Source organism: Lampetra planeri, chromosome 22 (genome assembly GCF_965212315.1).
Source record: "Lampetra planeri chromosome 22, kcLamPlan1.2.h2, whole genome shotgun sequence".
Classification (NCBI taxonomy): Eukaryota; Metazoa; Chordata; class Hyperoartia; order Petromyzontiformes; family Petromyzontidae; genus Lampetra; species Lampetra planeri.
Genome location: NC_136128.1, coordinates 11,473,043 through 11,484,266, shown reverse-complemented (window position 1 = coordinate 11,484,266; position 11,224 = coordinate 11,473,043). Strand labels below are relative to the sequence as shown.

The window sequence follows — 11,224 nt, the reverse complement described above, 5'->3', positions numbered from 1 at the left end:
CCGAGTTTCGATTCCCGCTCACGGCCACCAACAGCAGTAATGATTATCTGAAACGGTCCTGGGCCTCCCCTAGGGCGAAAATGAGTACCTGGTACGGTGTGTAAACATCGCCACTCGGGAGACAAACACGGCGTTGTGTTGGCCACCGCCCCCCCTCTCGTGGCGCGTCAGCCTTCATAGATTCTCGCTAACAGCACTTGCCCCAAAAGTCTGCTAACAGCTATACGGGGTGGTGAACTTCTTTTGCACCGTACATTGCCAACCGTACAAGGCGGCCTAGCCGAGCTGAAAAGATTAAAGTCTGAGTGTGTATCACTGCTAGGGGCCTATTGAAGCGGCAGAAGTAACTGTGTGTGTCGTTGTGAAAAGGTGGCCCGCTACCACAGGTATTGAGAAGCCCTATTTGGTCCCTGGGAAGGCAAATGTGCCCCACCGCTGACGCAGATAATGGGCACAAGGCTCACGAACATGCACGATGGCTTTTATTCAGGAAATCCAAATTACGAAGACCTGCAATTCACGTTTGATTTTATTGATTAACTTCAAGTTTGTGCACACTGACCAACGATCCGGCAATTAAGGCATTTTCCTCTCTTTGACAAGTGTTCGTCCAAATCCCAAGCCGACGGGTAAAAATTATCTCTGATCGCGTCGAACATAAACATGCACGCGAGAAGAGAAGGCCAAACAGAAAGCAGCCCAGTAAATCACCAACTTGAAAATCTATCTCAACGTGTAAAAAAAAAATACCCAAAACGATGTAACGATTGTACATTACCGCATGAATGTCGCTTTAAATACATCTCATTTAAACACGGAAATGTTTCCAAAAAGCACATTTGGCATCTGACGGCCAGTTTCCTGTGGTCTGAGTATAAAATGGGACCCACTTGATTATGCCCTTATTTTGGCTAAATACCAGGCGCGAGATTCAAAATATCAGTTTGAGTGCCATGCAAAGAACATTTGTCTGCAGCTGGGCAGGCTGGACGATGCAGTCTCCTAGTGTGTGCACCACAGGCCACTTGAAGGATTCTCCGAGGTAGCTCTGCGGTATCCCCTTCCGCAGGCTGTCGACCAAACACTCCGGTTTGTACCGCTCTACGAGAGTTCCACGTAGATTATTTATCTCATTACATGATGCTGCAACAGGGTGGGCAACATAACAAAATAGAAAATGTAAAAAAAACACCCCATAGGCTTGCCAAAGCAGTGCAGACTTCATGCGAGCAGCTTCGGGAATTCGATGGGCACGCTTGGCGAAGTTCTACGAGCGTGCCTCTCACAACGAACGTTTCCGGGTCATTGGTAGACCAGCTGGCAACGTTGACTAGCCCCAGCCACACGTATACTGGGCATGCTGTGCCAAGTGCAGAATATATTTTCCAGCTCGCCGACCTGGACAAACCCGGAATGAAATATAAGCCCTAAGTACGACAGCACTAACCTTGTTTGGCACATCAATGGAAGTGTCAGAATGTGTTTCTGTCATGCTGATACACGTACAAAACAAGGGGGTGAATTAGTTAAATGGTAAAGAGGGGGTAAATGGTTCAATGCTAGGAAGGTCGTGAATGAAAATGCAATCCCAAAAACAAATGGCTCGTGTGGATATATTCCTAGGCAGGGTGTCCAACGGAGTTACGACTCAACGTTGAGGCTTTAATAACAAGCAAAAATGCTTCACAGTTATCGTCAAGCACATGATTATGGTAATCCAGCGATATCACTGGCATATGCTGTTAGATCAACGCGTGCGAAACGTCACCGACAGCAAGGGTTTAAATTATCACGTGATATTGTCCAGCTCGCTGGTAAACTGGAGTAGGCACGTGACTAGTAGCAGCCACAGCCGGAGTGCGAGGTACCCTGGATGTGGCGTGCTGGGTCAGGAAATATTTTTTGAGTTCAGATGAAACTATTAACAAAAAAAATTACCAGGTAAGGCCCACCGAGTTATATAGCTCATTTCAAACCTGACCTAGCGGCAAATGTTTGCCCAACTGGCTTCTCGTGCGGAAATTTGTGAAAGTCAAATCCTCTAAAACGCATGTTTCTAAAAGTGGAGGGAAAAACCGGAGGACCAGGAGAAAAACCACGCGATCACGGGGAGTACATGCAAACTCCAAATATACAGGTGTCAGGGTCAAGACTGAACCCAAAACCTCCTGCATACATGGCGAGGTAGTGAACAATTCACCCCCCACGGGTGCCCCAGATGCTGAGCCCTTTCCACCACACGAGTAAACCGCAGTGTCACCGTGAGGCAGGCAAGCGCGTGCGCTAACCCTCCTTCCCGATAATGTCCCACACGCTCCCGGTTGCAGCACTCCTGGAAGTCACATGAACTCGTCGGAGTCGTTTCCATCCTGGACAGAAAGAGAAACAAAAACATCAACCCTGCCTCACTCACACAGCACCAGGGCTCAAACTCCAGCCCCCATGCTTCAATGCTGTCCACCTTGTCATGCCCACTAACCAGCCACGATCCACCTGGCACCAGCGAACAAGCCGATTTCATCGCTCCATCTCTGTGGTGGACGTCCCGTCTCGCATGTTTGCTCCTCTGGTTAGTCTCGACCACTGGCCGATCATCCCTTCTCGCGATGTGGCCTAGCCAAGGCCGCTCTTTCGACGGCCGATATGATGCGTCTAAACTTGCATCATGTTCCCCAAATCATTTGCGTTCCACCTCTCCATGCTGCTTTGCAAAATATTCAGCTTTCTTAGGGTAAATAATGGTACAATATATTAATCTCCCCTGCAATACCATTCACAAATGCACTCTTTTTCAAAGAGTTCCAAATCGTGTTGAAAGCACGACACATTGGCGGCTGTCCTTACGTTTATCTGTTTCAGAGAGCGGTCACAATAACTCTTGTAAAGATGCCCAAAAATAAATAAAAATGTTATTTAAAGTAAAAATTCGTGTTACTATGACCGAAATACTCGATAGAAAAATCAAGAAAACTGCTGAAAGCGATACCTAAAACTAAGCGATAATAAACCAGTGAAATCGAAGTGAGCATTTCAGCCAAGAAGATGATCTCGCACACCATGCTCGCGTCTTCAAGACCCGCATTCCAGGTGATTTAGGTAATAGGGGTATGGCTCAACTTGCAATACAATAGCACGACTGGCGTCGCAGTTGATGCCTGCACTTGCTCTCATCACAGAACGGTTCGTTACCTGGTTTGAGGTCATGTTCTCTTCTTTCATGAGTGCCGAATAGCTCCTAAAAAAAACAATCAGCGGCGTGTCAACAACAGGTGCTGTACAGCAATAACCACAAATATTACTTACCCCATCAATCCATGCTGTTGACTTCCTGTCACGTTCAAGTCTGGGCTCAAGTATTTTCTCCCCTGCCTATGACTGCCCCTCTCTCTACACAACATGCCCAGTTTCTGTACAGCGCCTCGAGATGCGGGGGCATATAGAAGCTTCCTAAGTCCACATTGTGGTACAAATGTTGGGTGGAGTGGCGGCACAGTGGTTCACACACTGCACTGCGAGTTATTTGGCGACCTTTCATTCCCTGCCACGGATAAACTTAAGTAGCTCGTGATATCCTAACTGGACCTGGGTCGCCCCCCTTCATCAACCTGCACTGACTGGCATGGTGAAGTATGATCAAACAACCCCGATGACCGTCACGGTTGGAGGAGTCTGCATCCAGCAGTGGATTGACAGCTGTATGTTATCAACGTTTTACAACGAAGGTTGAAAGTCATTTTGCGTTAGCTATGTCCGTCTGCCTGTAGATGAGGCATGATAACTGTCATAAAGAGAATCCAATATGAACTCAATTTTTGTCAAAAGCTGTGTCGATATTAGGGACTCACAATTTTGACCAAATTGATAAAAACAGTTGCCGGAAATTTAGTTATAAATATTAGGGTTAAAGGAATAATCCACGTGAGCAAAAGGCTATGATGTAATTGCGTGCGACACCATCGCCCTACGCCATGTCGTGTGATGCCACCTTGCTGTGTGGCTCAGAAAATACCGTCATCCGTCACCATCATTACCAACTGCAAACTTCCAGCGAGGTCAATCGGACAATCTGAAAGGGTTTACGGAATCCATGGACGTGCGCGATTTGTATTCCTTGCAAATCTATCGGGAGGGTGTCAGCTGTGGTACCGCAGCTCCTCCTGCTCCCTCTTCCTCCTCGTCTCCTCCTTCTCGTTGCGCTTCTGCTCCTGGAGTTGGGCCTTCTTCTCGCCGCGCTCCTCACGGTCCCTATCCTCGCGCTCGCTCGCCAGGTCCGGGAGCCGTTCATCCCGCGTGCGGTTCAGCCGGTTCATGATCTCGTTCACGCGCTTCTCCACGGTCACCGTCCTCACCTGCCACACATCATCATCAACGTCGCTAGCGTCGTCGTCATTGTCCTGTACATGGGCACCTGATATCCATATTGTCTTGGATCGGGCACAACAGAATCTGTGCGTAGCTATGGGCGTGAAGGCACGTTGACGTGGCGCCGTGTTGGCACGTGCGCCACCCCTACCGCATGTGACAGCCGTGCACATTGATGAGGAGTGTCCCTTACGACGGCCTGAAGGTGCGGTGAGAAGGCTGGGTGAACTAGACGAAGTTAGGGATGATCAAGTAGTTGAGTGACTTGGATAGTGACCTTTTACATCAATAGCAAGAAGATCATCACTGTCATCATCACTATCATCTAGACCATTGTGCATTGTGGGTAACAATTCGGCATTGGCACGGGGTTGGTGGCTGTTGCCAATAACGATAATGATATTGATGACTTATGACAATAATGCTGATTATCATGACACCGAAAACCCGAGAAGGGTTAATGAGGATCACAATGATGAGTCTTGATCGGTGTTTCTCAACTGCCGTTCAAGCGATCACCCATGATACAGCTTGCAGATAGCACCTAATACAAAATTCACCCATATAGCCTTAACATACTTTTGGGGCGAGTGCTGTTAGCGAGCACCTATGAAGACCGCCATGGCACACTCGGGCATCGGTGGCCAGCATCACGCCCGACCACCTTCGTTTCCCCAGTGGCGATCTTTACTACACACCGCACATGGTACTCATTTGAGGCCAAGTCGAACTAGGGGAGGCCCAGGACTCATTCAGATAATCGCCACTGGTGTTGGCTGTGAGCGGGAATCGAACTGGAGTTGCCGAGTTCGTAGTGCAGCGCGCCAACCGCTACACTACTGCTACCTTTAGATAGCACCACAAAGACAAAGATCCCCCGTATAGCCTTAACAGACTATAGATAGCGCCACGTACTCACACACGCACTCACCTCCTTCTGCTTATGGAAGCCAACTTGCCCCACGTCCATGTCTGCCGTCTTCTTCAGGTTGCCCCAGGGCGTATAGACCACGGCGATGTTGTTCATTTTATTCCCTGCAACCACGGAGCACCCGGGTTCATTCATTTAATTTTTCATCATCCCCAGAGCCGTGATCAGTTGTCCTTCCCCACACTTCCAATTAGCACGGTTGGCTATGTACGGTGCGAAAGAAGTTCAACATACATACGTACATCTATCCACTGCTGCTCCATCCCCCGTGTAGTGTTAGGGTGCCTTAAATTATCTCGCTCTCTTGATTGGCCACTCACCCTGGATGCTGTTGGCCTTCACGAGCTGAGCACAATCGATGAGCACTTCCGTGGGGATGTCATCCATGGTCTGACCCTGCGTGGGAGCAAGGGACAAAGCAATGTTCACAAAGTGCAGTGGCGCCTTGATGCACGAGCGTGGATTTATATCCCACCTCAATTACGGACTCGGTCTATAAGACTGTTTCGTCTCACCCACAATGGGTGCTCAACTACCACAAACCACACTGCAGGTCACACTCTCACTAACACACTCACCCACTCACCACACTGCAGGTTACACTCTCACTAACACACTCACCCACTCACCACACTGCAGGTCACACTCTCACTAACACACTCACCCACTCACCACACTGCAGGTCACAACACTTCTCTCTCTGCTTCTTCTCTAACACTGCTCCACTTTGGAATTCCCATTGGCGTCTCTTTTCCCCAAGCTCTTATAATAATAACCAAGTTAAATTCAAGCAACGTGAATTGAACTTGCTGGCCACTTGATGTTTTGAGCCTTTTTAAGCTTTTGGGCCTGTGGTTAGAAAATGTACTTTAAAAAATATGGCAAATAGGTTCCCACTTTGTAAGATAGGATTTTGTACATCCGGCCGGTCAACACGATGGTGCCTCTTGGTTTTAATATCTTATCATATTTTAACCCTAGTTTTCGTTATGTTTTACCGTTGTGTGCTCGGTCACTGCGGCTCATCTCTAACCTCTACAGGCAACGTGGACCCGCAGCACCTCAAATGCCCTTCTGCTATAGATTCAATTTACTTTTAAGAGGGAAACCATTTCAAATTAGTTTTTTTTAAAATATCTCACCTTCTGCAGGCGTAGATACACGTGTGCTGAAGACAGCTTGTCCACGTGGAACCTGCGGTGTGGCAAATCAAGTGAAAAAGCGGAACCCTTAATCAAATGTAGTGTTACCATAATCGCGTGTGTGCATTTTGTTGTTGAATCCGAAAGCCACTTTTCAAGTACGGCACTGTGATATGTTTGGTAAAATTATATTTTTTATGACTTTACAAAAATAAAGTTACGACGAAAATGGGAGTGTTAAACACCTTCATGTGTTCTTACCAAACATCTTCAGGCCAGCCGTATTTAATAAGCTCCTCATCTGTGGCATAAAGGATTTGAAACTGTAAATTAACCTGTATAAGATGTGAAAATACAATACGTGAAATAATACAATTGCAGTCCCTTGTCAGTACAATTATAATAATGTAAACGTGTAACACGCACACTATTCACTCAGTCTCGAAGAGGGAGAACTACTCAAGCGGTGCGAGGAACCATACAAGTCGGCCGGCAGCAATGCGGCGAGCCAGATCCAACGATTGCCCAAGCTCTACAGTCCTCTATATACGGTGTTATCGATCAATTAACGAGTGTTTACATGATGGCTGAGGGCTTCCCCGCGTTGGTTATGGGGGTTGACTAAACTTTACCATGCTGGTCAGTGCGGGTTCGTGTAAGGGGGAGCCCAGGAACGTTTCAGACTCCACTCACGACCAATGTTGGCCGTGGGTAGGAATTGAACTAAGGTTGCTGGGTTCATAAAAAGGGGTCCCACATCTCTGGATTGTTGAGTCATTGTCTCAAGTAGACGCATCTGCCTTTGGTAGTTATTACACCTCTGAAATTTTTCGGGCGTTCCAATGCTCTTGCCGGAACACAACTCGCGATACCAACTGAATATGATGGTGGGTGGCACACAAAAAAGAAACGAGCTTAACATCCCCGGGAAGGACATCACACTCCTTGGACACCCAGCTCTCAGGACGGACAGGGATGGCCACAGACAGATACTCACTCTCGTACTTGTCCTTGCCCACGTAGATCGTGTATGGTGTCGAGCCAACTGTGAACAAAGGTAAGTTATGGGGTAATTAATGTACGCATTACTTTTCTTGCTTAGTTATTTTTCGACCAGTCTTATTGTGATTGTGCTGTGGATGCAATGTGATGAGAAGAAGCAACAATTTGGAACTCGCAAAGCAGTGCATCCCATCCTACTACTAGAAAATGGCATGCAAAAGCAGTTACCACAGAACTACTTTTGAGAGGTCTTCAAATTATCTCCAGTCCACACATTAGCGGGCAGAACTTCTCTACCTGCCCTGCTACGGAGGGTAATACTTCAAACACACAAAGCCGTGTAAAAAAATCACACAGCCTCTGTGCATATGCTAACACAACAATTGGCATGGGCTTAAGAAGTGCATTGTGGTCCTATTGACTTAGGTCACCATCACAATAAATGTGAGCAAATGTCATCGACTGTCAGCAGCCGCGATGCAGACACAATTGTGGACCAGTTTCGTCCGTATTAAGACTCATCAGCACGGTAGAGTCACCAATGCTCGCTGCCGCAGACCCCGTGCCTCTGTTAAACCATACAGGGAATGTTCCAAGGGTGAGTGCGAGTGAGTGTGTGAATTGCAGTGTTTGGTAAGCTCAGCACTGTGGATGAGATGCGAATGTTGGTGATTGTAAGAGCGAGTCGCTCAGCCCCCCGAATCTATGTAAATAAAATCGTCCGAATGGGGGCTACCGTCCTCGATTAGGACTATTTCTGCATCGTCTGCCTTCAATCTTACACAACACTGTAATGCTGAAATTACTGTACCATATAGAATACAGTACATACTGTACTACTGTACGAGTCATCCATTAGTATTTACAGCCCTGTTGTACCGAATTATCTTTTACAAAACTACCCCAGCGTGATCGCCGTGTCATTAGCATCATTGTCACTGCTGTTACAAGTTATGTTATTAGTCATTTAGCTTCGTATTGATTTGGACACCAATAAGCGTGACACAGCCTAATCGAGCAGGCCGCACGTACCGTTACTCACGAAATAAAACACCATCGCGGCGCTCCTCGCCCCCGTTACCCTCGACACACGATCCCAATGTTGAACTCCCACGGAGATACTAAATAATATTCACGCTTTTCGGACGACAAATCTTTATTCTCAGCTCGCAACTAAATGACGTCTCGTCATTCACAAACTTGGCGCCCGCGACACGCGAACTGAAATTCCCACTGCGCACCGGCCACCCTCGATGCCGAATCGCGCTGGTGGAGGGGGGTGTGGCTACGGCTAGACACGTGACGGGCAAATAAAGCAGTGTGATTGGTCAGAGCCCCCCCCCCTACCACCGCATTGACCAATGACGGCAAGAACATTGGCCAATAGACCCTTATCCGTGTTGTAAAATCGAATTATGTTATTGGCTCCTTCTGAAACTCTCAATGAACACGTTGTCCTGCGGAGGGAGCTGGTAGGAACGTTGGGTTGCTCGGTCAATGGCCAGGGTCAACGGCGGCGTGGTGTATTCCGCAAATATGCCCGACTGTGAGGGCGGGCACAAGCCGGCGTGAGTAGGTTAAACGTTGAGTTTTATAAGGGCACCACGGGGTGACCAGCCCCTCCCCACCCAGCCCCACTCCTCCCACCCCCCACCCAGCCCCTCCCTCCCCACCCAGCCCCTCCCCACCCTCCCCACCCAGCCCCTCCCCACCCTCCCCTCTCCCCTCCCCACCCTCCCCTCTCCCCACCCAGCCCCTCCCCACCCTCCCCACCCTCCCCACCCAGCCCCTCCCCACCCCCTCCCCACCCTCCCCTCTCCCCTCCCCACCCTCCCCTCCCCACCCTCCCCTCTCCACCCAGCCCCTCCCCACCCTCCCCACACAGCCCCTCCCCACCCTCCCCTCCCCACCACCCCACCCAGCCCCTCCCCACCCAGCCCCTCCCCACCCTCCCACCCAGCCCCTCCCCACCCTCCCCTTCCTCCCCACCCAGCCCATCCCCACCCTCCCCACCCAGCCCCTCCCCTCTCCACCCTTCCCACCCCAGGCGAGACCGCAAAGAAATCATGGCCCCCTAACTGACAGATTCACGTGTGTGCAGGTCGGGTGCTGAGTCACCTTGTGCGGGGCGCAGGGACGTCTGCCACTGGGGGTGCCCTATACGATTGTGTTGAGATGAGACGTACGCTGCGCATCGTGTGTGAAGGAATACAGAAGCGGCACTGCCGTGAAGAATGGACACTCTTATCAAAAACAGTAAAGTATGTACGAATCGAAAGTCAACCATTCATCAAAAACAAGTCAGAAGTAGCAAATATGAATCGATAATAATCGATCAATGCATGTAAGATTCGATAGATCAATCGTGAGAACAAAAATCGATTACTCGTGACATACCGGCTTCAAAGATCAGTGCATGCAATGTATAAATAGGTGCATTAGTTTATATATTTAAGTGATTGATAGGTGAGGGAATTCATGAATTGATGGTTGAATGAATGAGTAGATTCTTAATTGGTGTGTAAATAAATAAGGCAGTTCATGAAATAATTAGTGATTTCCTCATTCGTAAATTGAACGGGAATGTGGGTGGATGAGTGGATTAATTGGTGAACAGGTTTGTAAATTAATACATTGATTGATTGTGAACGCATAAGTACATTTAATAATTTAATGAGCCATTCATGGATTAATCATTTCATGAGTGACTCAATAAGTTAATTGACTATTACATTTATGTGTGTAATTGATTACATCGATTACATTCGTAAACGGACGAGGGAATCAATTTAATTAATAGATGGGGTGAATAGGTGGTGTGAATGTATGGTATGAATGTATGGAATTAATCGATGGTATGAGCGCCTTGACCCTTCAGCAAACGATTTTGAGTCGGCACCACCCAGCCAGGGAAGAGGCTTACGACTTGCCGTGTGATTGTAGCGATGAAGCCATCCCCACCCACAGCCCCAATCAGCCGCCGCCCTCCCAGAGGAGATGGCCAAGAGCGGCAGGGAGGTTTTAATTGAGTCACCACCCCCTGAGATCCACCGCCGACCGCTCCGCGCAGGGCACGTTCAAGGTGTGCCCGATCAATTAATCAATATCTTAATTTATGGGATCAGGTGTGGCCCTGCCGAGATTGCGTGTCTCTTTAAAGTGTGGTCGTCTGGGTCACTGTTCAGTTGTGGGGGTGGGGTGAGTGGGGTGGCTAGGGGGGGGATTGCATAATTGTTTATTTGTGAATTTAATATTTGAAGCGTGAGTGTTTAATTGCCATTGTTTTATTGACTCGTGCTCTCACACAGGGTGGTGGTGCACAGTTGGCTCCGTGAGTTCCCAATTAAAATTCGCTGGGCTCACGACATGGGAGGCCCATATAACATTCGCGAGTTAACCGATGGCTGAATTACAATATTGTTCAAAGCATCATCATATTGATGAATTGAAACGTGATGTTCCTATTGCTATTATCATCATCATCACGCTGCTATATATGCACTGAAATATGCTTCCAATTCGTGAGTCAAGCGTCGTAGTAAGGACGGCCCCTCCTCCTCTCCACGGTCGTCGTGCCGGCCTTTGTTGCTTGCGAGAACCATCCCACTCATTCTTTGCGCGCAACCCACGAGCACGGCCCTGACACAGCACGCGGCAGTGGCAACGCCAAGTTCACTTCCACATGTGGCACTCGTACAATGTGTGTCAGTGTGCCAGGGAGCCTCCGCTTACATTTACTCCCGCACGCGTTAAGACGACGCACGACGGTCATCCTTTCCGACAATCG

General features: G+C 48.5%; 1 protein-coding gene across 3 annotated transcripts; it reads right to left on the bottom strand.

Moving 5' to 3' along the window:
- Nucleotides 1-465: 465 nt before the first annotated feature.
- CCDC25 (coiled-coil domain containing 25) lies at nt 466-8,705 on the bottom strand. Of its 3 annotated transcripts, none has more exons than XM_078604466.1 (9): nt 8,470-8,705; nt 7,433-7,480; nt 6,697-6,736; nt 6,436-6,487; nt 5,614-5,689; nt 5,294-5,397; nt 4,147-4,349; nt 3,190-3,235; nt 466-2,369 (listed from the first exon to the last, which is right to left on the bottom strand). In XM_078604466.1, the coding sequence occupies exons 1-9, from the start codon at nt 8,492-8,494 to the stop codon at nt 2,340-2,342; spliced, it is 624 nt and encodes a 207-aa protein (XP_078460592.1). In that variant the 5' UTR covers nt 8,495-8,705; the 3' UTR covers nt 466-2,339. The 3 variants fall into 3 exon arrangements, with proteins under 3 accessions (XP_078460592.1, XP_078460593.1, XP_078460594.1); XM_078604467.1 differs by having other exon boundaries at nt 8,480-8,672; XM_078604468.1 differs by lacking the exons at nt 7,433-7,480; nt 8,470-8,705 and having other exon boundaries at nt 6,681-6,729.
- Nucleotides 8,706-11,224: the final 2,519 nt, after the last annotated feature.

What these genes read in the sequence shown, in the direction of transcription:
- CCDC25 (XM_078604466.1), bottom strand. Translation starts at nt 8,494, where the DNA reads ATGGTGTTTTATTTCGTGAGTAACG. An exon ending in GTTTTATTTCGTGAGTAACG is followed by an intron (nt 7,481 to 8,469) that starts GTACGTGCGGCC and finishes CTTTGTTCACAG; the next exon opens with TTGGCTCGACACCATACACG. An exon ending in GGGCAAGGACAAGTACGAGA is followed by an intron (nt 6,737 to 7,432) that starts GTGAGTATCTGT and finishes TTTATGCCACAG; the next exon opens with ATGAGGAGCTTATTAAATAC.